General features: G+C 53.7%; 1 protein-coding gene across 5 annotated transcripts; it reads right to left on the bottom strand.

The window, feature by feature from the left end:
* Positions 1-217: 217 nt before the first annotated feature.
* On the bottom strand, positions 218-20,179 carry TMEM151B (transmembrane protein 151B). 5 transcript variants are annotated; one of them, XR_007202185.1, is made up of 3 exons: positions 20,025-20,179; positions 10,312-12,767; positions 218-5,423 (listed from the first exon to the last, which is right to left on the bottom strand). XR_007202185.1 is itself a non-coding variant. In XM_048296714.1 (2 exons), the coding sequence occupies exons 1-2, from the start codon at positions 20,115-20,117 to the stop codon at positions 11,331-11,333; spliced, it is 1,530 nt and encodes a 509-aa protein (XP_048152671.1). In that variant the 5' UTR covers positions 20,118-20,179; the 3' UTR covers positions 218-11,330. The 5 variants fall into 5 exon arrangements, 1 of the variants encoding a protein (XP_048152671.1); XR_007202187.1 differs by having other exon boundaries at positions 10,592-12,767; XR_007202186.1 differs by having other exon boundaries at positions 10,611-12,767.
* Positions 20,180-23,337: the final 3,158 nt, after the last annotated feature.

Below are 23,337 nucleotides of genomic sequence, written 5' to 3'. Positions count from 1 at the left end.
GCTTCCTTTTGCTCTACAGGCTGTGGTCACCTGAGGATGGGACAAGGCACATGCTTGACTGAGTCGGTCCTTTGACCACCCTGCTCAGGAGATATCAGGGAATTAAGCAAGTGGGTTGACTGCCATCCCCTCCTGCTCTCTGAGCAATGCAGGAGCTTCCCATGCCTCCCAGCCCGGCCCAACACCAGTGCTCACAGACCCACTGCTGGCAACCACCTCAGTGAATCATCTGAAACTTTTATTACACCGATTTGGTTTACAATCTTTGTACTTTGATATTTCCAACAAAAAAGGCAACATTGTGATATACTGTTTGTACATATATAGAGAGACAGACAGAGCTAGATCATATTGACAGAGTTGAAAAGTAAAAACTGTTTCCCAGTGTTCACAAAAGAATTTATTCACCACGTACCCGCTTCTGCCTTGCCCTGCCTGATGGATACAGACACCGACAGTGCCACCGGCCCCTGGCCAACAGGACCTTTACCTGCACTGTGTCACGCCCATATAGATCAGAAAGGATGGAGTGCGAGGCTGCCCTGACAGCAAGGGCCACACAAGGGGTGCTGACAGGGCTCAGCCCCAAGCCCTCACAGGTTTGTGTAGCTCCCTTCCCAACTATTGATGGATGCTCCAGGGGCTACGTCCAGAAGAATTCCTAACCAGCAGTAGCAGCTGTGAAACCTCCCTACCTGGGCATCTCCCACTACTTGTTTCCCATCCTCGAGACCGAGGTATTGAATATACTTAATTTATTTTTATTTGCATTTACAAAATATTTTCACTGGATGACACACCTCAATGAGATGAGAACTCATGTTCAGAAACAGCAGAAACGACCCAGATCAGCATCAGGCTGATGAAGCAACAGCTCCAGCAGCGAGGGTGGGGGTTTAATGGGGATGGCCTGGTCCTAGGCAAGCCTGCCTGTAGCTCCAAGGACAGGGCTGCAGCTGGTCAGCCAGTTGTGCAATGAAAGCTCATGCTTGGAGGGCAGCAATGAGATCCTGCAGCCATGCTAGCAGACACATGAGGAGGAATTGGCCACCAAAGCCAGTCAGGACAAGGGAAGGAAAGAAAACAGCTTGGGAAAACATGTCATCACCAGATAAACTGCTGACTTGCTTTCCAGGATATTCACTGCTCGTTTTCCTGCAAACAGCTGAGACTATTAACACCACTTAAGCACCCTTCAAACCCACTCCTGGGCTGCCACACACAGGAATGCCTGGACAGATAGCTGTTGCCTGGAGAACTCTTTGCCCTCTCTCCCATCAATCTCTTGGCCAAAAAGCAAAGTCCAAACCAAGCAGCCTGCACCACTTGCTCACACCCAAGAGCAACAGTCAACTATCTGCCAGTCTGCAAGGGTTGAAACCATTTCAAACGCCACGCACTCTGGCCAGACAGCAACAACAGATTGTTGGAGTGTGAACATTCCTGCTGTTGGTGCATCACTTGTCAGCTCCAGGTCCAGTTACCACAGGGTGGGCAACTGGTAACTCTGTGCTGAGTACAGGGCCAGAATGGATCCCTTAGCTCTCCCATGAGCTTTATCTCCAAGGGGCACTGGCAGGCTTTGAGGAGGGGGGGGTCATTTGTGGGCCTCCATCTAGAGGAGGTAATGAGCTTGGGTAGTGCCACCACCCACCAACGCAGCATGAGCAACACTCAGAAGAGGGACCCCAGTCAAGCTGGGAGCATCCCCCCACCCATGGGTCTGTGCCAGAGAGACCAGGAGAGACGGGGTGGCCGGAAGGTAAAGAGGGGGAATGACACGAGGGCTTGCACTTGGGCTGTGCCGGTGGGTGTCCCACTGGGCTGGAGCAGGGGCACCCGGCTGGCTCCCTCCCGCAGCAGATGGTGAGGCCGGCTTCTGCTGCTCTGAGCAGAGCGCACACGGCAGCAGGAGACAGTGGCCAGCTTCCCAAGCCTGGCGGTTTCTGCTCACAGAGACGCAGGCATCGATTCGCAAGGTGTCACACTGGCATATGTCACAAACAGGATGGCAGGTTGATTTCCAGCACCGACTGGGGGAGGAGGAGCAGGCTGCCACAACGATGAGCACAGGCTGTGCACAGAAATGGTTGCTGTGTTCAGCCTCCCTTTGCTCCCATGGAGCTGGATTTGTCCAGGCTGAGCTGTCCCTGCCTGTTTGGAACCTGCTGGTCCTCTGCACAGTCAGCCAAGGTGCTGGTGGATGGGGTTCCACAGCACAGGGGAAAATGGGGGTCCTGTGCACTGCCTCTGGGACAGCATAGTGGGGTGAGGAGGAAACAGCACGCCTCTAAAACACAGTGCCAACCACTCCTGGCCTGAAATACACCCAGACAAGTGACACAAGCTCTCCCGATCGCTGGGGACCCAGCGCTGTATTCATCAGCCCTACAGCACCCGTGCCCGGTGTGCAGCAGCTTCCCTCCAAACTCTATCACCAGCTAGCCCCATGTACCACCCTGCTGACAGGGCACTTTTGGCTAACCTAGATCCTTTCATTCTTCTTCAGTTGCAGTGAAGAGGGATGAAGCCTAACCTCACGTGGCTGGGAAGACGGGAAGTGGCGCAGAGCCAAGCCCTGCATCGGCTTCCCTAGGTGGAGGGGACGGCTCAGAAATGAAGCGCTCCTCCTCCCTACAGGGTATGCCTGAAATAGCCAGGCTTGTCAGAGCCCTGTCTCTGGCTGTGATGGATTAGCCTCTCCAAGGCACAAGGCAATTTATTCATTAGTGACATTTACACCTTGTGGCTGCATTACCATCGTGGTTGGTGACACGTGCTCGAGCTGTCAGCGCTGGGCTTGGAGGCGACATTGCTGCTCCAACAGTGCAGCGAGACATGGCCTGGGCACTTCAGCTTAGGAATACCTCCTGCCCGTCTCCTCAGCCAGAGCCTGCACGGATTGCTTTGAAAGCCCACTCTGTTCCTGAGCTTCTCCATCAAATGCCCTGCTCCGTTTCCTCCCCACCCTCTCTCCTTGCAGCACCGTTGCTCCAGCACCGCATCCTCCTGCCCCATTTTGCCTTCTGTCTCCTGTAAAAACCACTGCCTTTGCAAAGCCTTTTACAGCTGTTCTCAACCAGCCCTCTTCTTCCCGTGTCTTGCCAAGCATTCACATGCTATTCTGCCCTCTATCAGCTGCCCTCGGCCCCAGCAGAGAAGCACAGAGCCCGTGTCTGGAGAGTTCTCCAGCAGACATGCTGCTTTCACCACGATGCTGTCCCCTGTCCTGCACTGCCACAATAGCTGACCTGTCTCTCCTCTCCTCCCTGGTCTGGAGACCAGGACCACCAAAACATCAAGACCTTCTGTTTTCTCACTTCAGACAAGTGCCGTGAAATTCTCTGGGAAAGCAAAAGTGATGCCAAAGTGAAGCCAGGATGTGCTGTGGTTGCTCTGCACCAAGCAAGCGGTGGGCATGCCAGGGCAGGGAGCACTGCTGGAAGGCTGTGAACAGGCAGGGTATGGTGAGGTCTGGCCACCAGCATGCCTGTGGTCATCATGCATCTGCTGGCATTTCATGGCTGGCCCATGGCACCCAGCAGGGAGGGGACCAAAATGATGTGAATGCACAGCCTCAGAGGAGTTCAGGCAAGGGGAGTGCTTTGGCTAGCTCAGAGGAATGACACTTCGCACATCGGGTTTGGGGAGAGTGAGAAGAGCTGGAAAGCATTGTCCAGGGAGCAGATCCGGCAGCTCTCCAGTTTCAGGCAGCCAGCAATGGATCAGCTTGTTCTCAAACATAGCTTGCTCCATGCTTTTATCCCTGCTCCCTGCCACTCGCTGCAGCAAATGTGACACTTCACACCATCTCTTCACAGAAACCAGGTCGGGAGTTTCCTCTCACGAGGAACAAGCAATGCTCTGTCACCCTGAAAAAGCCCTTGCCCCAAGGCTGGGTGGGTGTCACCACACCAAAGCCACAAACATATCACCCCTCTGCAGGGCCACAGATCCCAGCTGTGCAGGAGCACGCAGAACCCCACCCTGTCACATGCGGGTGGATGGCCATGTCACACCTCCAGGGGCAGAGAAAGATCTTAAACTCCGGCGTCTGTTTCTGACCAACCTACCCCACTGCAAAGCCACAGGGCCACCATCCTGATCTGCCTTGAGCATTCCTTCTCTACCAGCACAGCACATTACTAACAGAGATGGATAACCCAGATAACCCACATTATCACCAAAAATCCTTTTTTTTTTCAAGCAAGGAAGAGCAATGTCTCGCAGCTGTTAAGGCCTTCTAGTTGCATTTCAGTTTGAAAAAGCTGTTGGCATTTCCAAAGTGAAATCCTGTTATTTTGGGGTCTAGTTGTCACCACTGTTTGCCCAGTCAGCTGAGCAGTGCTGCTCCATCAGACACACTGCTACTCTCACTCCCCTGTGCTCAGCCCCTGGGGACAGGCTCTTCCTGGGGGCAGGTGCAGCACAAACAGAGCCCACCAGCTTCTGCCAGGGCTGAGCAGGAGGTGATGCCTGCTTTCAGCTGATCCTCCCTCTGCATCTGCTTCTGGAAATGTGCATAGACTCAGGCTTGGGATTTCCCAAACTTTCACCCTGACTGGTCCATGGGCTGCCATCCAAAGTCTGAATTCATGTCACGGCAGCTGACGGCGCTGCTAATGGACGTTGGGACCATGGGACTGATACAAAGTACTACATCACCTCACCACGTTCTAGCTAGGCTTTTTCTTTCACTAATGTGAGTAGCTAAGATCGCAGAAGCAGCTTGTGCTGATGGAGAGTGAAAGAACCTCATGTGTCTGTATGTGAAGTTATTTTGTTCTACAAAATCCACTAAATTATAATCACAGTAGGTGATCCATCCATTCACAGAGTTCGAAGGACTGGGGAGGGTTCAGGATGGGCACCAATTTCTCACAAGCTTCATTTCCCCCAAATGAAGTTTATAAAAACCAAACAAATGAACAAACAAAATGGCCCAACAAAAAGAGTCTTCCTGGGGAATGGGGGAGGAATAAAACCCACTTAGCTTTCCAGCAGCCACTGTGCTTATTCTCAGTGCTGGATGGCCATGCTGCACATTGTAATGGGCTCCTGAAAATCTGGCAGCTTCTGGAAGAGTTGCATAGGTGGATGATATACCTTTTAGTAGAGCCTGTTTACCAGCCGCAGGAAGAGGAGCTTGTTGAACTCCACAGGGAAACTGTCCCTCCCCCAAGACAGACATGAGGTAAGGAGGGAAGGAGGAAGGGCAAGCCACGAGGCCATGGGTCTTGCAGGTTCAGTTCTGTCCTTGGGACCTCTTTTCCCTCAGAGATGGAAAGGCTACGGTCCTGTGGGAGAAGGCTCCTCTCCCAGTGCTGTGGAGGTACTGTGGAGGTCAATTTGCTTGTTAGCTTGCTTTTGAGGGAGTTGATGAGATCACATCCATAGGCATAACGTTCCCCTTGGTGGAGCAGCTGTGATGGAGGCAGTAGAGCAGAACAATTCAACCCACTGCTTGTAGAAACTACAGATATTCAACATTCATTCGTGTTGGCTAAGTCCCAACACAAACTCTATGCATCAAAGCAACACTGTGACAGATCAATTTTTCTGGACTCAAGGATGGACCCCTCGGAGGAGCTGCTAAGCCAACCTCACATTAGTATAGTACCACTGGCTTCAGTAAAATTACACTAGCAATGAACATAGCCATTAATTTCTACCTGAAGTGCGACTATGCCCTCTTTCCACTTTTTCCAGAATGCCCACAGGGAAAACAACCGTGGGCAGGCTCAGCCTCAAGTCCCCACTGGAGTCCCAGGTCCTATGAACCAGCCTTTGGTCCCATGCATACCTGGTCCAGTGGAGAGTGTAGGCCCAAGTGCATCACAGGAGGCAGCAGCACCAGACAGAGCTATCACTTAAACTGTGTCTCATTTCTGACATTACCTGGATCCAGATCACATTGCTACAGACTTTATTCTAACCACTGAATATAAATGAAACATGATCAGAAGGACACATCCCAACTTGAGACTTACAACTCTTTGGCAACACAACATCTTGGTGGTGGTGTAGCATTTCAGACCCAGTCCCTACAGCGACTGCAGCAGAGTAGGAGCACACTGCAGCAATCTGTATGCTGCTAAAGGCAGCACCCTGGTGACATTAGACAGCAGTACTGAAGCTGTGGTTGGAAAGGCTGGAAGGAGACCTTAAAAGGCATTATTCGTCCCACCTGCTAATCAGCAGGTGCTGTTTTACTGGCATTGGATGCTACATAACTTTCTTAAACTTCCACTTAATAAACCTTTACCTGCAGTTCTCTCTCCATGGGCATCCATCAGTTATTAAACATCTCTGCAGCCTCTTGAGTGAATGGACAACAAAGAGGGCAGAGACCAGCTGGATCCCTAATGTGCATTTTATAGGGAGTAGAAAGGAAGGGGGGTGCACTTGCTTGACAACAGATGAACAGCAGCTTCCTCAGCCCTAATACTGCGCATTTGCCTGGAAGGCCTGGCCTTGGCCATAGGCTCAGATCTCCTCTCCCCACCCTAACAAATGCCCCTACAGCTGCTCACCCTGACAGGCCTCTCTGAAACCTCCCTCCTTGGTGTGGAGTGAGACATGACACACAGTGGGCTCAAAGAAGTACCACTTGGCTGGTTGGTGTCATTGACAGGTTCTGCACAAGCAAAGGGCTAGGCACTATCTGGGAAGCTTCCACGGTGCTGAAAGATAGATAAATGGGTGGTGATGTGTCTTGATGATCACCTAATCCAGAGCTTCTCACACACTCCTCTCTCTCTTTCTCTCTCTCTCTCTTTTTCTCTAGTTCAGAAAAGCTGGAGAGCTTTTAAGTACCTGACAAGTATACCGACAGCAACTGGAAATACCAAATAGCCCACACTCATTGTCCAGCCTTGCAGCAGTAAGGACTCAGCCCTCTTCTGGGTTGCATTAGCACCGTGAAGGGCCACAAAGAGGAGCTGGTAGCATTCCTGCCTCCCTTTTGGTATGTGAGGAAAGCCTGCTGCTGAATGCAGTGCTGAGCGTGACTCTCAGCCCATGGAAAGCTGCAATGTTTGAATGATGTATGGAAAAAAACAAAGCCATCTGACTGCAGAGATCCTCCCAGTTATTGCCCCCATCATACTGACAAGCATCCAGCTTTGACCTTCCCAGAGGGTGATGTGTGCTGCCCTGCTTTCCTTGTGTAAGAGGCCAGCAGCTCTGTATACTCCGCTCACTTTGAGAGATCTTCTGCACCAGAAATGAGGACACAGCCACCCTGACAGACCAAGGCATTGCTTGCACCTTTGGTCCTCTCCCCTTGCCTGGGCCAGGCTCAGAGCAGGAATGACATACTCACTACACAGTGAAAACTTCTGCATCACCACTCAAGCCAGGGTCTGGTGAGGGAGATCAAGACTCTGGGATTGGTGAAGAGAAGGCTACAGATAATAGGCTTGCTTGTGTCAGGAAGGCCATGAGAAAAAAGAACAGAGCAAATTAGACTCACCAGTCAAAGGAGGAGAAGTAATGGGATTAAGATACAGCAGGGAGAACTCAGGTTAGATATAAGGGAGAAGGCTATCCTGAGAGGAGCAGATTGGGCCATCGAATGACCTGCCAAAGGAATCATCACCACCAACACGGGTACAGCAGAGAGCAGACACAAGTCTCAGGAAGAGCAGACACCTGACCAGTGCTGGGTGACGTGTATGTGCCAGGAGATGGGACCACTCCACCATGGAGAGGCTGTGCGCCAGAACAGGGACAGGCCATCTCTGGGTATCTGTGCTCATAGCCTGAGCCATAAGGAGAATTATAGCAGCTGCCCTTGGCCCAGGGCACTACGGTCTCTCACCAACCCTTAGGAGGAAACCCTCTTTGCCAGCAGTGTCCCATGCCAGGAGACAGAAGGGAGAGCCCAGTTTTCTGCTCTGAACTTTCCTGCCTGACTAGACATGCCAGGATGAACCCTAGTTTCAGTCTCTCCTCTTCAGCTCCACCACTTCTATGTCAAGCCACCAGGCAGCTCCTGTCCCTGTTGCCCAGTCCTGCTCCCCTACCATGTCCAAGTGCACCATCCCCCTTTCCTGAGCCTGATGCAGGGCACAAATGTCTTCCCCCTTGAGAGAATGGAATTGGATAGACCAGGGGGGCAGCTCTACCAGGTGCATTGGGGTAGCAGGGCCAAGAATATGAGGGAGGGGATCTCTGAGAAATCCTGGCATGCAGTGGGGAACACTGGCTAGAGAGGTCCCACTTCTCAGGGTACTGTGGGTCTGGAACAGCCACAGACAGCAGCATTGGGACTACAGCTGGGACCACAGCTGGGACCTGGCTGCAGCTGGCACCATGTACATGGGGAAGGTGTTCAGCAACAGGAGGACTGTATGGATCCTTCAGGTCAGAACAGCAGCTGTGCCTCAAAGATCCACCTGGATAGACCACCTCCAGAATAAGATTTCATAGGTGAAAATGGGGCCAGAGGAACAAGGCAAGGCATTCCCATGGAAAGCCCCAGAAAGAGCCAAGGACACAGTGCCTGAAACTCTGCTGCAGGTGCTAAAAGCCGGGGGGGCACAGAGACCCTGCTAATCTGTCCCTATTGTGAAGACTGTCTGCCCCAGGGAACTAAAAGACCTGCCAAAACTTAGATAAATCCATCTGTCCATGGCACCTTGGAGGCTGGAGATAGAAAGATGAGCCATTACAGCCTAATTTAAGCAATGTGCAGGAGACTTCAAAGAGAACACATCAGGAAGGACATGTGGGGATCTCATTCCTCACTAATGACCCGTTGCAGCTCCACTGTCTCAATTCACTGGGACATACAGGCACACGCCATTATCTCCCCAGAGTCACGAGAACACTGAGCATTGGCCTTGGCTTACATTAGGCCCTTGGAGAGAGAAGCATGAGTGCACAGCAAGCCAAATGTCATTACTAAGCATGGAAATCCCAGGGCTGCTTTCGCCCAGTCTGAATCTGTGCCAAAAATAATGAGAACAAAACGCAGAGAGGGATGTGCCCACACCAGAGACCTTATGCTTCTCTGTCCTCCAAGGGACCCTCTTCTTTAAGCCAGCATCTAGCTCTGGTAGTGAAAGTACGGGCAGATGCTAAGACAGAATCATAAACACAGTGAGATTTTAAGGAACTTCAAACCACCACTGTTTGTAGTTCAGCACCTGAGATCCAGGAGGACAAGGTGACTCGGAGGGCAAGAGACACTAACCAGGATATGCAGGGCATGAAGAGCAGAACAGACTGCTCTGGGGAAAAGACAAGTGGAGCCCTACAACGCCCACAGGTGCTGACCACTCCAGGCTTGCCAGCAAGACATGACTTTCAGAAGAGGACCAGTGTGGTACATGGGTGCATTTGCAGCCTCCTCAAGACCTGGGAGGCAAAGCAGTACAGCAGCACGATGAGAGAGACAGACTCCTCATTAATAGCTGGCAGGAGGAAGACGGCTGGACAAAATACAGTGCCTCACTGTTTGCCCTTCTGCGACAGATGGGGAGGCAGACACCAAGCTCAAATGCCCAGGTGCCAATGGACTTGCCCTTGTCACCCAAGACCTGCTGCTCTTAGCTGTTGTTCGCCCCAGCTGATGAGGGAAGCGGGGTGAGGCTGAGGAGTAGTGCTGTCTGGAGAAATCGCTGCCCGATTTGGCATGCACTCCCCCAAAGAGCTGACTGGAAAGGAGACAGCTTTTCTGAGAACAAGGACACGAGACCTGGGGATGTGTTGCTGAAGGAGGAAAAGCTGGGTGTCTGCATGCTGCAGACACTGATGCAGCTTCAGTGACACAAGGGCTCTTTGCCCAATGTCACTGAGATCCTTTCCAGCAGGGTGGAAGGGACAGCACAAAGCTCAGAGCAACCTGCCCTGACAAGAGCAAGGCAGAAGAATCCAGTAGCTAATGAGCTACACAGAAGTCACCTCACTTCTCACAGCCTGACACCTCCCTGCAAAAACCTCTGTCATGCAAAATGTTGAGTTTTAATCAGGTTCTCCTCTAATGTATCCCTGGCCTCTGCTCTACAGAGCAGCCCTCTTGGCAGATGCCTCCCGCACAGGTCCTGCACCAATAGCGGGGTCCCACAGAAAGGGAATCCTTGTGCTGCTCCTCCTTTCCCAAGCCCAGGTTCCCAATGCTCCAGCATGCTTTTGCATTTGTCCCTCCTATCCCCTCAGAACTCTCTGCCAAAATGAGGCTTCCAGGAGCCTACAGCTCAGAGACCCCAGCCACAGGCCCAGCTGGATCTCATGCAAAATTCACTCCTGCAGACATGCACCAACATGCTGCTCCATTATCAATAGGTGAACTGCAGCTGAACCTACCAGAGACTTCCTTGATGCTTGGCTGAACCAATTAGCACTCACTTCAAAGCCAGGAAGGGTCCCCAGCCACTTGATGTGCCACCTGATACCACGATGTCTGTCCCAGTGCCATCCTCTTCCCCTTCCCCAGCTCACCAGGGGCCTCCCATTTTCTCTTTCCAGCTGAGCCCTTCTCCAGCAAACACACCAGCAGCACTGCAGATCTTTGCTCTTTGCTCCATCTGGATTTGCACATTCATCCCTTCCCCAGTGCTGCATGCCCAAACACAAAACCCTTTACCGAGGGGATGCTGACTCACAGCTGGCACGCCGAAGCTTCCTAAGGAGCTGAGCCTGGGATCCTCTGGAGGCAATGCCATTCCCAGCAGTGAGAACAAAGTAACAGTCGGAGCATGGTCTAAAAAAAAAAGTGGGGAGGGTGGGGAATGGTCAGGGGGGAAGGGGAAGAGCTGGATTTGTGGCTTTCAGCCTTTGCTCTAACCTGCCGCTCAGCTCCATGCGCCTGGGTACCCCTGACCTTCCGTCACAGGCAGCGACACCCTGCTCCCAGGGACCCGTTCTCCTCCCCTCTGTGAGGGGTCTTGCTCCAGTGTGGGAAGCAGGGTGGGCAGAGGTGCAGCGGGGTGCTTTTTGGTGGCTGCTGGTTCCTTGGAGCACGAGCCAGCCTGGAGCCAGGGCTGGGAGCCAAAGCCAACCCCCTCCCTGCATCGGGCCTGTCATTTTATTCCCCCCTTTGGGTCTTGATACCATGAATTACGGTTCTGCGGTCGGTTTGGTTGAAATTTTTTTTTTTTTTGCATGTGGTCTAGAGTTCTGTGCCGTGTCAGGGGAAGCATCAGCATCCAGCCCTCTGGGAGGTCAGAGCCACAGCAGGAGAAGCTTTTGCTGGCTGCTGGAGCAGGATGCCATGTCCACTCCATCCTGATGTCCTCCTAGGCTACACCCCTGTGCTCTGCTCCCCAAATCCTGCACTGGCTCAGGCCAGGCAATGGACAATGAGATCTCACCGCCTTCTGCTTTCACAGTGAGGTCTCCACGCAGGACCCATTGCGATGGAGGTGACGGTGGTCGTGGTTCAGGCAGCCTTCGTTGCGGTGTACAATGAGGACGGGGAAGTAGAGGGCATCCTGATAAGGAGGGGGGTCTTCCTCCTCCACAGTCACCTGGCTGGAGAGGCGTGTCTGCTCGGTGGGGCAGCTCTGCTCGTTCAGGCTGCCACTCCGGCTCTGCCAGAGGCAGCTGCGGCGCGAGCCGTACAGGCGGCCCAGGGAGAAGCGGCTGCTGCTGAAGGGAATCCTGGGACTGCCATTGCAGATGCTCAGAGCACTGCGGGAGAAGATGGAGGAGCTGCTTATAGTCCTGTGGCACTGCTCGCAGTTCTGCCGGTAGCCCCCGTAGCGGCAAGCAGAGTAGCTGGTGCAGCTGGAGAGCCCCACCAAGTCCATCAGGACTGCTTCCGAGTAGCTGGGCACCAGCTGCTGGTTGGATCGTATGTGCCACTCCAGCTCGGTGCTGTCCACCGTGTTGACACGGGGCATCCTCCGGCAGAAGGAGCGCTCCTCGGCCGGTGTCACTGCCACGTAGTCGAACCCAAAGAGTTTTTCCACGTGGTAATGGACATAGGAAGTGCGGTACTCATTTAGCACCCGCAGGGGCCAGGATAGGGTCAGCAGAGCTGCCACCCAGAAGACGTAGTGAGATACGTACCAAGGCAGGTTGTCTGGGTCGGAAAAGGCCACCATGTATTCCTTGAAGTCCACATTTTTGAGGTGCATCCCCTCCCTGGCCTCCATGTAGTCGTCTAGGCCCTCGTTTTCCGTGAAGAAGCGGGCCCGCTGGGTCAGATAGGAGTTCTCGGACTCCACATTGGCAAAACTGAAACACTTGGTGAAGCGGAGCCGTGTGGCTGGGTAGCTCTCCAGGTCAATGAGGTCCTTGGAGATGTCCTTAACTCCACAGTTGGAATAATCAAACTCAGCCTCTGCCACGTGGGTGTTGACCCGCTCGTGGTACACTTGGGTGGTGGTGTAGGCGTCCCCGTTGCGGTAGCGGGTAACCTGCCGAGTTCTGCGCACGTAGTGGTAGCTGATGGCCTTCCACCAGATGCAGGGGGTTGCCTGCTGCATCCGCTGCACACGCTCGTGCACACTCTCCACGTCTACCTTGTACTGCAGCTCGTTGCGTGTGTAGCAGTGCCAGCACTCCACCAGGTACACCACATAGAGCATCACCAGGAAAGCCAAGGGGATGTAGACGTAGCCGTTGGAACAGGGGCTGTCGTGGTACATCATGGACTTGCCCTTGTAAGCACTGTCAAAGGTCAGCCGGGTCACCTTGGTGACGTGGCACCAGGTCATGGCTCCCATGCAGCCATACATGAGGAGGGACAGCAGCAGGCATTTCCAGTGGGACTCTCGGCACAGGGACTTGCTGAGAGACTGCTTCACCGGCCGCTGCTGCTCCGGGGGACCAGGGAGAAGGAGAAAGAAAACAAGAGAGGAGTCAGTAGGCTGCAGCGGCAGGGGAAGGGGAGCAGGCAGCAGGGTGCTGAGGTAGCACCTATAGCTCTGCAAACAAACAGCAGATGCCGTGGGGCTCCCGGCCTCGGCGGGCAGGGCAGAGGCCCAGATCTCTCACAGGATGACAGTCATGCAGTGCAGGCAACTGTCACCCCCACTTCCCTTTGTGGTGCTCTGCCCCTCCCTGGGAGACAGAAGGAGCCCAGATGGACATGGGGGAGAGTGGCAGAGGACAGCTCTGTCAGCCACACCCTGGGCATCCCCCTTCTTCAACAGGGAGTAGCCCCTACCATCGCCACTTCCCAGGGAGAGGTCATGGAGCACAAGAAAAGAGCCTGGGTGATCTCCTCCACATTCCTCAGCTTTTGCACCCACCCCACCAGCACAGGGTGACGGGGGTCCCCTCTTCTACTGCCTCTGCCCTGTGCATTGAGAATGTCTCCTTTTGCTTCACAGCTGGTTATGAGTCGTCCCCTCCATCCCTCCCCATGCATCCCAAGCAGCAACTGCAGGTGTGAGCCTCCATTTCCGTTCTCCTCAGGGGCAATGTCAGAGGCTCCAGCTCTAACTGATGTCATCCCACCTAAACCCCTCACCACAGCTCATCCCACTGCACAAGTGTCTCCCCTGCTTCCCAGTAATGACCAACAGCAACATTCCAATTTCTCCCACCGGGGCAGCACAAGCTGCCTGGGGTGCTTGTAAGATGGAGAAACAGACCTTCTGCAGCTGGGAACGTCTGTGTTTGGTAATGACAATTCCCACTACAACACTTGGCAGCCTAAGGAGCTCTGAAGTGCTTCTCAAGTGCTTCATAAACCACACCAATGAGAAAGTACTTTTCCATGATTGAAATGCAGTCACCTCTGGTAGGAGAGAAAGCAAATATGGAGTAACATCCTAAAAAGTGTCCAGGCTGGAAGAGAGGAGCATCATACCAATCTGCAGCAGCAAGGAGGGCAAGAGGCCACTCACAGCTGCTGGCAAATATCCCTGCTTGCACTGGGATTCAGCTGTGACAGCCCACACTTCTGAAAAAACTGCTCTCAGGTCTTTCATGGTGAAGAAAAAGCAAAACTTCAGCAACAGGACTTTTTAAAGGGATTGCACTGGTGCCTTTACCATAGGAACAGTGCAGAGTTTCACACAAATCCACGAAAAAACTTGGTTAAGGAAACCTCTGTCTCTCTGCAACACTCTGAGTCTCAAGTATTGACCCAGCTTTGTCTGTGAGACGTAACATTATCTCACCCAAAGAAAGAAGAAGCAAAGAAACTATTTGCTTTCTTACACAAAAGATTTCATCCAGCAATCTCCAAAAGTGCAACCTGAGAGAGGGGGTCAAGAACCCCAGCCTTGCACAGATGCCACAAAACTCACTCAGAGGCTTTGAGCTTTGCTCTCCCTCTGCACCTGCAGGCAGCAGCAGCTCCTGAGATCACCTCCACCGTGGCAGGGGCCAACACCAGCTGTAATGACACCACTCAAGGTGCTACAGTCCAAGCCTGGCTCCATTATTCTCCACTCCTGAGCACGCTGGGCTGGAGAGGTCTCTCATCCAGGAATCCCAAACAACTGAATGGGCTCACACTGTTAGAAAGTGGGAGGGGCACTTTCACTCTGGCATGAAAAGGAAAATTAAAGCAAGAACCAGAGATCACAAGGCCACCAGCAGGTCTAGGGACAGATCTGGGCCTCTTCTTTCCTTTAAGAAATGCATCTTGCTCTCCTGAAGAGCCCCTCATTCCTGGCTTGGTGCTCTAGAGCCCCACAGGCCAATCTTTCCTCCCTGTCCTTGTCAAAGCCTGCCAGTGGGACTTCTGTCACTGCACTCAGCAGGGCTGGATCCAGCCCAAATCTCTAGCAGAGGTTTCTCTCCTAGAAGCATGGAGCTCCCCTGCCTGCCCAACCCAACAGCCAGCCTGTGATGAGAAAAGCAGGTGGCACATCCAGAGAAACCACTGTTGGCAAGGGGAACGGTGGTACATCCCACTGGCAGTCCCGAGCATCAGCTGAGCTCCCCTCTTTGAAGCCACCAGCTGAGAGCAAGAGCTGGAGACAGACAGAGCCCAGGGCTGGCACACGGGGTCATGCTGGTCTGCAGGCAACTCAGAGAGGTGCAGGGTGGCTCTGCTGGCAGTGCTGGAATGAACACACGTGCAGCCCAGTCTTCCCAGTGCAACTGACCACTGCAGCAGCCTCACAGTCATGGGGCAAGAAGGGAACCCCAGCTAAGAGAAAAAGGAGTGAGGAGAAAAAGAGGGGGCCTTTCAGGAGACAGAGCCAGCCAGCTGAGCTGTGCTCTCCCTCCTGAGGTCAATGCTGCAGTTACAGGAGCGAGCTCAGATCCCTCTGTCTTTGCTTGGTTGCAGCACAGCTCTCCCATGCTGGAATACTGTACCACTACCCAGGCAGCTAAAGGTTTCCTCTCTCACTGCTGCCTTCTGCGTTGCAGGCTTTCCCTGGCAGCGGCAGCTCTGACTGTGAGGATCTAAAGGAGCTGCTCAGCCAAAGGAGGAGCGTGGGGAGGGTCTGAACAGGGGCCTTGGAGTGGTACACACCAAACCCAGGGTGTCTGTGGGGTGTAAATGCTGAGAAACAGCACCTTGTTCAGGACGCAGCTCTGCAAACGGAGCACAAGGAATAAAGCAAAGCATCCAGCTCATTCATTTTCCAGCTGAGGAAGGGGCACCGGAATGACAAGTCTTTGGACACGTCTGTCTCAGAAAAGCAAATTCCACCTCACAGTCACTCCCCAGCCCTTCACATTCCGCACTGCCTGTGTTGCGGGAGAAGGGCGATGCTGGCTGTCACCCTGCAGAGATGTAGGCAAGCCCCATTGCGGTTACCCACCCAGGGCAGGGAGCACGATGCAGCCCAGGCTTGGTTCCAGGAACTGTGTTAGCAGGGCTCTAGTCCACGCATTAGTCTCCTCCTAGGACTACGCAGTACTTAGATACTGCGGTGCTTTTACGGGGTCACACTAACCCCTGCTGTAAACTGTTTACAACCCGGTTTTGTCCTAGGCTTTTGAGGTGAAACACATACACCTCAGCGACACTGGTGGGGTTTCCAAAAGCTGATCAAGTGCCAATGACGGGATATAACCACAGCAGAGACGGAGGAGGAGCCAGATGCAGAGTCTAATCCCAATAGGAACTGCAGCATCCCTGCTCCTCTCCCAGGCTGCATAGGGCTCACAGGAGCAAACAACCAGCTCCACAGATTCCCCCGCAGAAGCAGCTGAATAAGGTTGTCTCCTTGAGCTCTTAACCAGCCTCGGATAAGTCCAGCATAGCAAACAAGCAGATGAAAAAGCTGAGGAAAGAGAAATCTGTCTCAGAACAGTGTCACTAGGAAGAGAGCAGGCACTGATATAAATGCCATCGTCATTTGCCATTGCTGCAGTCTGATGGAATGAGGCAAAAGACTTGTCCTACTTCACCGCAAACAGGGTTTCCCTCCATCACCGGAGCCTCCCTCACTGCTCAGGCTCCAGCAGTGGAGAGTGGTAAGCAAATCTGCTACTGCAGGTGCACTGAAACATCCCTGCAGTGCTAGGGGGTAAAGCTGGCCATAGCTTGGCTGAACCTGTCGTGGGATCTCAATCGGCTCCCTTCTCTGTGCTTCAGTTCACCACACAGAATGCACGGGGCAACCCTTAGCAGGCGCTAACTGTGACACATCTCGGGAAAGGCAAGTAGGCTGCTGCTAGGGCCTCCCCTCCCTCCTGCCTGGCACTGGCCTCTGACATTGCCCCTGAGGAGAATGGAGATGGAGGCTCACACCTGCAGTTGCTGCTTGAGATGCATGGGGAGGGATGGAGGGGATGGAGGGGACGACTCACAACCAGCTGTGAAGCAAAAGGAGACACTCTCAATGCACAGGGCAGAGGTGGTAGAAGAGGGGACCCTCATGATTGCTTGTGCTAAACTCCTTTGAGATATGGGGGATCCTCTTCTTAAAAAACAGCCTCAAGGGGACCAACATGCCCAGCACACCAGTGGTCAAGCTCATGGGTCAAAATCCCTTAATCACCCCTGCAACCTTGACCCTGCAACTTTGAATACTGAAACCCTTCAAGTTCTTCAAGCTCCTCTCTGTATCATCAGCCTGGCCCAGGTCCCATCCACTGTCCCCTTTTTTAACATGTGTTTCCATGCTATCACCTCCCATGCCTCTCACCCGCCTCTTCCTGCAGAGACCTCCATGAAATCTCCGATTCATCCCCATAATGCTAATCCTTCATTTCCCGAGATGGCCTAGGGTTCAGAGGGTTAGGTGTCCTAGAGACAGCCCCTCTAGAGGGCTGAAAAAACAACCAAAAAAAGCCCCAGAGCAGCAGCCCAAAGGCCCAGGTAGCTCCCGAGTGCCAGGTGGTGGCAGCAGCTTGCAGGGGACTCCAGAGGGACTCCTGAGCATCAGTTTCCATGGCTCTTCCCTAGGATTCACTTACATCATACAAGAAATGAGTAAGCCCTGATCCCTTTGACCTCAAATCCCCAGAATAAGGGAGGTAGGGAGGATCCAGTCATTTCTAGGAATTACCACTGTCTTCCAAGGCTCTGGACAAACACTGGCAACTCCTGGCCAGGATGGTCCCAGCAAATACCCACATCACATACCCCATGCCTACAGCCCCGGTTCAGGAACTACCTGCCTAGAAGAAAGAAGTGGCTCAGTCTCAGGCTGGCAGTGTTGCCAACTGCAGAGGACAGAGGAAGGCTGAGCATCTACAAGCCAGGGAATCCTGCCAGCAGTCAGCTCCTGCAGTGGTACCAAGGTCTCCATTTTACACAGCAACTTGGAGGAGGACTGCTTCCTTCTATCAGATCCCACCTGAGCAGCAGGACAAGGACATATTTTTGCTTGTTCCCAGGCTGAAGACCTTGTCCCTTGACATTTCCTACCCTCCAAGTACGAATTGATGAGTAAAATTCAGTTCACCACCACTAAATGTAGGTGTAGGCGTGTGATGCCAAGAGGGAACAAGGGCTCAGTCACCTCTGGCTAGTAGCTCTTGCTACTTGCCTTGCTGGGACAAGCTGAGGAGCACCTGAAGCCCTGCCTGGCTTCCTGGCTCCTAGACACAGCAACCTGAGATATCAAGATGAGGCACCTTCAAACAGGACAGAGCACATTTCCCATTTTCCAGACATCTCTTCTGGCTTCCCACTCACCCTGGCCAATGGACCCTGACATGTGGGATTCAGCCACACTGCAGGGACATTCAGCAATGCTGGCACCAGCAGTTGGTTCTGATGGAAATGAGGACATTGCACAGCCTGTATGGCATTACATAGGAACTAGAGGGGAGGAGGAACATTCTCCCCTCCTGATAGTTCTGAAGACAAGAGGATTGCACTAGTCAGTCCATGAATCCGAGCTCGCCACTAAAATCTCTCCTCATTGCATCAGATGAGATGCCAGCAAGCATGGCACTGTCAGGAGAGGCTGCAGCTTCCCTCTCCTCCGTCAGCTGCTACATGCAAGTCTGCAATAGCTTCTGGCCACAGGAAGGATGGCCTTAGCCTCAACAGAGCAGGTCATGGACTACAGCCTTTCTGCCTGCTCCCATGGAGTATTACACTGACACCATAGTGGGCAGCCACCGCGGACCAACCGAAGCCTGGACAATCTCATAATCCCTGCAAGCCATGGGGCACTGTAGGTGAGGGAAACTCATCTGGGTGCTATCCGTGCTACACTTCTTTCACCCAAACTGGCTCTTGCTCTGGCACCCTGAAAAGTCTGTGCTGTCTTCAAAGTAGCACCAGCACTGCCAGAGCAGCAGCAGTAAGAGACCCCATCACAGCATGGCACAAGCATATCCTTGTGCTAAAAAAGCACCTCACAGTTTAGCTACCCTCATCAGGATCTGTTTGGAGAGCTGGGCTCAGGTCATCAGCAGTTGTTGAAAGGAAGCAGGAAGAGAGGAACAGACACAGAGCAGAGTATACAGTATTTGTACAGCTTCACAGTCCTTGAACTTCAGCATTCCTCTCATGCAATTATTTATATCTAAATATAAATCTGTATATATAGAATAACTGTGCATGGGTATGCATGTTCTGCCCAAGCCAAGGAGGCAGAGAATACCAGGATTATGCAGCACTCACAAACTGCAGCTCCCCAACAGCAGAAGGGGAAGTGATGCACCAGCTTCTGAGTACCCCCCAAGCTGCCCTTTGAGCTGTGGTCTCACCAGACAGGACAGCCCACCACACCAGGAGAACGCTGCCCTTCCTACACTGCCTAGCTGCTCTCCATGGGTCAGCAGCCCCATGGCATAAGGTGAGTCTCACTAGTCAGTGCAGTTGCTCTCTTCTTGGGAAGCCCTAGCTGTAAGCAGGAGCTGTAGAGGCAGACAAAAGGGCTGGCACACCTGCCTCCCGGTGCTGCTCCCGAGGCACAGGACACCCCACTCGTGACCCTGTATGGCATCTACTGCCTAGACTCCAGAAAAGTCATCTGGTGAGGGAGACTGCAGCACACCTGGAGGCCAGGCTGCGCTGTACCTGGCCTGCCCCAACCTGCACCTTCCAGTTTCCCTAGATAACCTCCAGGTGGGAGCAGCCACCAGCAACAGCCCTTGACTTTGCCATGTCCCCAAGCCCTCTACCCTGCTGCCCACCGAGTCTTCCCTCACAGTGCCCCAGGCAGCTGTGCCACATCCCGGATGCCCCCAGAAGCCAGCACACAGCAAGGAGGGGGTCTCCACGTCCACTTCTCCCAGGCATAACAGGCTCTGCCCGTGGCAGTAAGCCCAAACGGTGCCCCGCGCTTCCCGTTTGTGATTTTCTCCCTTCCTCCTCCATCCCGGCCACTCCGGCCCCGGCCCCCGCTCCGGACGGCGCTGGCTGCTGCTTCCCTTCCAGCCCCGGAGGCTCCGCGGCGATGCCCAGGTGACGGGCGAGCGATGGAGAAGCGCCGGGGCAGCCCATCGGCTGCGGAGACCGACGGGAGGGTATCCTCGCCCCCCAAAGCTCCCCCCCGCCCCGCCCCGCCGGCCCGCACCGCATCCCCGGGGCCGGAGGGGGGCGAGAGGGGCTCTCAGCGAGCGGGTCCGTACCTGTGCGGGCAAAGCCCGGCCCGGCCCGCGGCGGGGCGGTCAATGAACGCGCCATGCAAAGCGGGCGGGGAGGGAGGGTGGTAGGGGGCAGCCCCGGGCGGGGGTGCGGCCGCTCTCCTCACCTCCTCTCGGGCCCCCTCCGCCTCCTCCTCCGGAGGCACCGGCGTGCTGCTGCCTCCCTCGCTGGCGGCGGCCGCCGAGGCCGGGGGGGACATGGCGGCGGGGGCGCCCCGCTGGCGGTGCCTGCGGGCTGGGCAGCCGCATTATCCCGCCCGCCGCCGGGCGCTGCCTCGCCGGTCGCCGGGCGGGCGGCGGGGCGGCGCGGCGGGCGGGCGGCGCGGCGGCATCGCCCCCAGCCGCGGCTCGGCGGCAGCGCTGGCCGCCCGCCGGCCCCGGCCCCGGCCCCGCCGCAGCGCAGCGCCGCTACACGCGGCGGAGGGCGGGCAGAGCCGCGGTGGGAGGGCCGCGGCGGAGGCGGGGGGAACTGCGCGGGGATGGGGATGGGGATGGGGATGATGGAGGTACGGCGGGATCCGCGGCCGCCCGAGCGGAGCGGTGGGTGACCTTGAAGCGCCGGCCGGCAGCAGAAAGGGAGGCAGGCAGGGAGGGAGGGAGCCCGGTGTAGCCGCCCCTCCCGCGCCCCACCGGGAGCGGAGCTGCCGCCCGGCGCTGTCGGGGAAAGCTCCTGCTCCCAGCCGCGCCGAGGGGTCGTCGGGCTGGCTTCAGTCCCAGCCGGACAGCTGATGGAGAGGCGAGGGGTCCCGTGGGTTTTCCTTCCCTCGGGATGAAGCCGGAGAACCAGGAGCACTTTGCATGTGTCCCGCTTTTCTAATCTGCGGGCACCCCAGCTGGTCGGGGGAAGTGGGGTAGTGGTGACCGTCAGTGCTGATGCTGGCACTCAGGGAAAACCTTAGGCTGGCAGGATCTTCCCTGCTATGGTCTCCACCGGACTCAAAGGTTCTCAGCTAGCTATTGTAGAGCCAGCTGCAGCGTATTTCACCTACAGAGCTAACCCGCTTGGTTACAGGGATGAGTGGAAAAGTCTCTTCAGACCCTCAATCTAAACTCACTGGAGGGACACACACAAAGTTTGGGAAGGCTCCATATTTGCTGAGGTCCAGATATTGCGGGTACGGCCCAGCTCCCTTGACAGTCAGGAAATCAGGTGTCTCTGCAGGTGCTTCCCTAGATCCAAACTGGAGAGAAACATAAGCAGCAGAATTTGCTGGAAACTGCTTCACTTTTCCTGAGTTCTGAGGCTCAGCCTTGGCGATGGGATGATTGGCATGCCCTTGTTCACTGTTGCCTGGGATGAGGAAGAAACAGTGTGTAGGCTTGATGGTCTCACTCAAGGAGATGCATCCGAGGGGAATTGCCAACCCCTGCTTCTTGTGGGAATAGATGTGATGGCCGGGGGTGCTGCTGAAGGAGCTCATCTTCAAAAGAGTCTGGGGATGTGTTTCCTCTCGCCTTTCCCCTGTTTCCATGGGAACAGCAGCAAGCAGGAGCAGCCTGCTTGGAATTTCGCTGCCTACCACTCAGACACCCCCTATCCAATTATCCCGGCAGACTTTGGTTCTTGAGGGTTTCAGACCCATCCTCAAGTGATGGATCCCATGCCTCCAAGGAGAGCTCACCGATGCATGTGTGTCATGGCAGAGCAAGGCAAAGAGGCACAAGCCCAGAGCTGCCAGAATTCCTGTAGCAGCTCTGCCTGCTATTCCACGCACACTAATAGACAGTTGTAAATGATTTGCATTCCTATATGCATTTCTGCTTTTTATAGGATGTGACCTCAGCTAGACCAAAAGGCGCCTGAGGGATGATCACCCTCCAGGAACAGCCCTGGTTTTACCTCAAATATGTGAATATCACACAAAAAGAGCAAAGCAGAAGGGTGAAGGGGGGGGGGGGGGGGAAGGTGATACAAGTTTATGTCTCTGCATATAATAGCCCATGGTGTCTTTATCCAAGGAATTTGTCCATTCACTTTTGAATTTTTTTTTATTTTGGACTTGTAGATGCTTCATGCATTCTGTGGCAAGGAGTTTCACAGCACACCCATGGACTCAAGGAGCTTCCTTTGGTGTGCCCATTTTGGGCTTTTTATCCACTAGGATTAACCCTTGGGAAAGCAGACTGCTGCCATCCCTATGGAGCTACCCACAATGCAATTTATCGTCCACTGGCGAACTGGTGAACCAGAGGAAGAGTTTTTTGTGTCAGGCATCTTTGATACTGGTCCTGGCAGCATATCTTGGAGACAACACTGCCAAACACATCACCAGCTGTGCTATTTTTGAGATGAGGTGGCACAAAAGAGGTCATGTGCTCTGCTTTGTCTGAATTGAAGTTGTATAAGTTCTCAGCCACTTTCTGGGGAAAACAGGCATGTGGCAGACTTCGACCCTTGGGTCGTAACCCAAAGGGATGGCTGAAAATGTGTTACAAAGGGCACAGGATTCCCAGGAATGGGAGAAATAAGACTGCGTGATGCTTAGGCCTTTCAGAAACTAAAGCAAGATGGCCAGCATCCAAGATTGTGTTCTGTGTCATCATCAGAAGGAGAACCCAGCAGTTGTAACTACAACACACTGCCCAATCCACTCAACCCTCCTTCTCTTGGCAGCAAGAGACAAAAATATGTGAGATTTCTCTCCAGTTATTCCTGTAGGTTTCAGGATGCTCTACTGGAAAATCATGTTGGAGAGCAGGACATTTCTGGAATGGAGGCCTTTCTGATGTGACAAAATGGTTGAAGGAAGCAGGGAGGCTTTTAAAGAAGACACAGCAACAGAAGTAGAGGTGGTGCCCTTACCAGGATATCAATAGGTTTGTTCTCCAGAAACCCTGTATCTGCCACCCTGCAGAGACATTCATATCTGTTCCAAGCAGGCATAAAGCATGACATCATATTAGCAGGATTCGTTCACTTTCCATAATGCATCAAACCGCAAAAGGTCTCACTCTTCTGTCTCTGGTAGTTACAGAAAATAGCCTTTTAGTTCTTGCTTAAATATGGTTTTAGTTCTCACCCATGCAGCAAATTTGCATTTAATTTCGAGAAAAATGTTGACGGAGGCTGCATTTTAAACCAGATGGCCACAGATAACCTATCCTTGTGCTGGTATTTGTAGCCTAAATATAAAAAAGGATTTTGCAGCATCATATAGATACATATATCATTGTGTTTAGCTTTATTTTTTCCAGTAGACCAAGTGTGATCAAAACTCAGTCTTTTGTTCCAAAGCAATCAATGATTCCTAGCGGTGTGCTGCTTTTTGTCTCTTTAAAAGATGTGTCGCAGAGAATCCCCTCGTGTTAGGATGCAGGATTTTCTACGCTCAGAAATTAATGCCTATTCAATTTAAAAATTTCAAGGATACTTTGTGCTGGCTGCCTGAGCCTTCCAGAATGTGTCACTCCAATTAAATT

The sequence above is a fragment of the Corvus hawaiiensis genome, chromosome 3 (genome assembly GCF_020740725.1).
Source record: "Corvus hawaiiensis isolate bCorHaw1 chromosome 3, bCorHaw1.pri.cur, whole genome shotgun sequence".
Classification (NCBI taxonomy): domain Eukaryota; kingdom Metazoa; phylum Chordata; class Aves; order Passeriformes; family Corvidae; genus Corvus; species Corvus hawaiiensis.
This window is presented reverse-complemented; position numbering and strand designations above follow the sequence as displayed.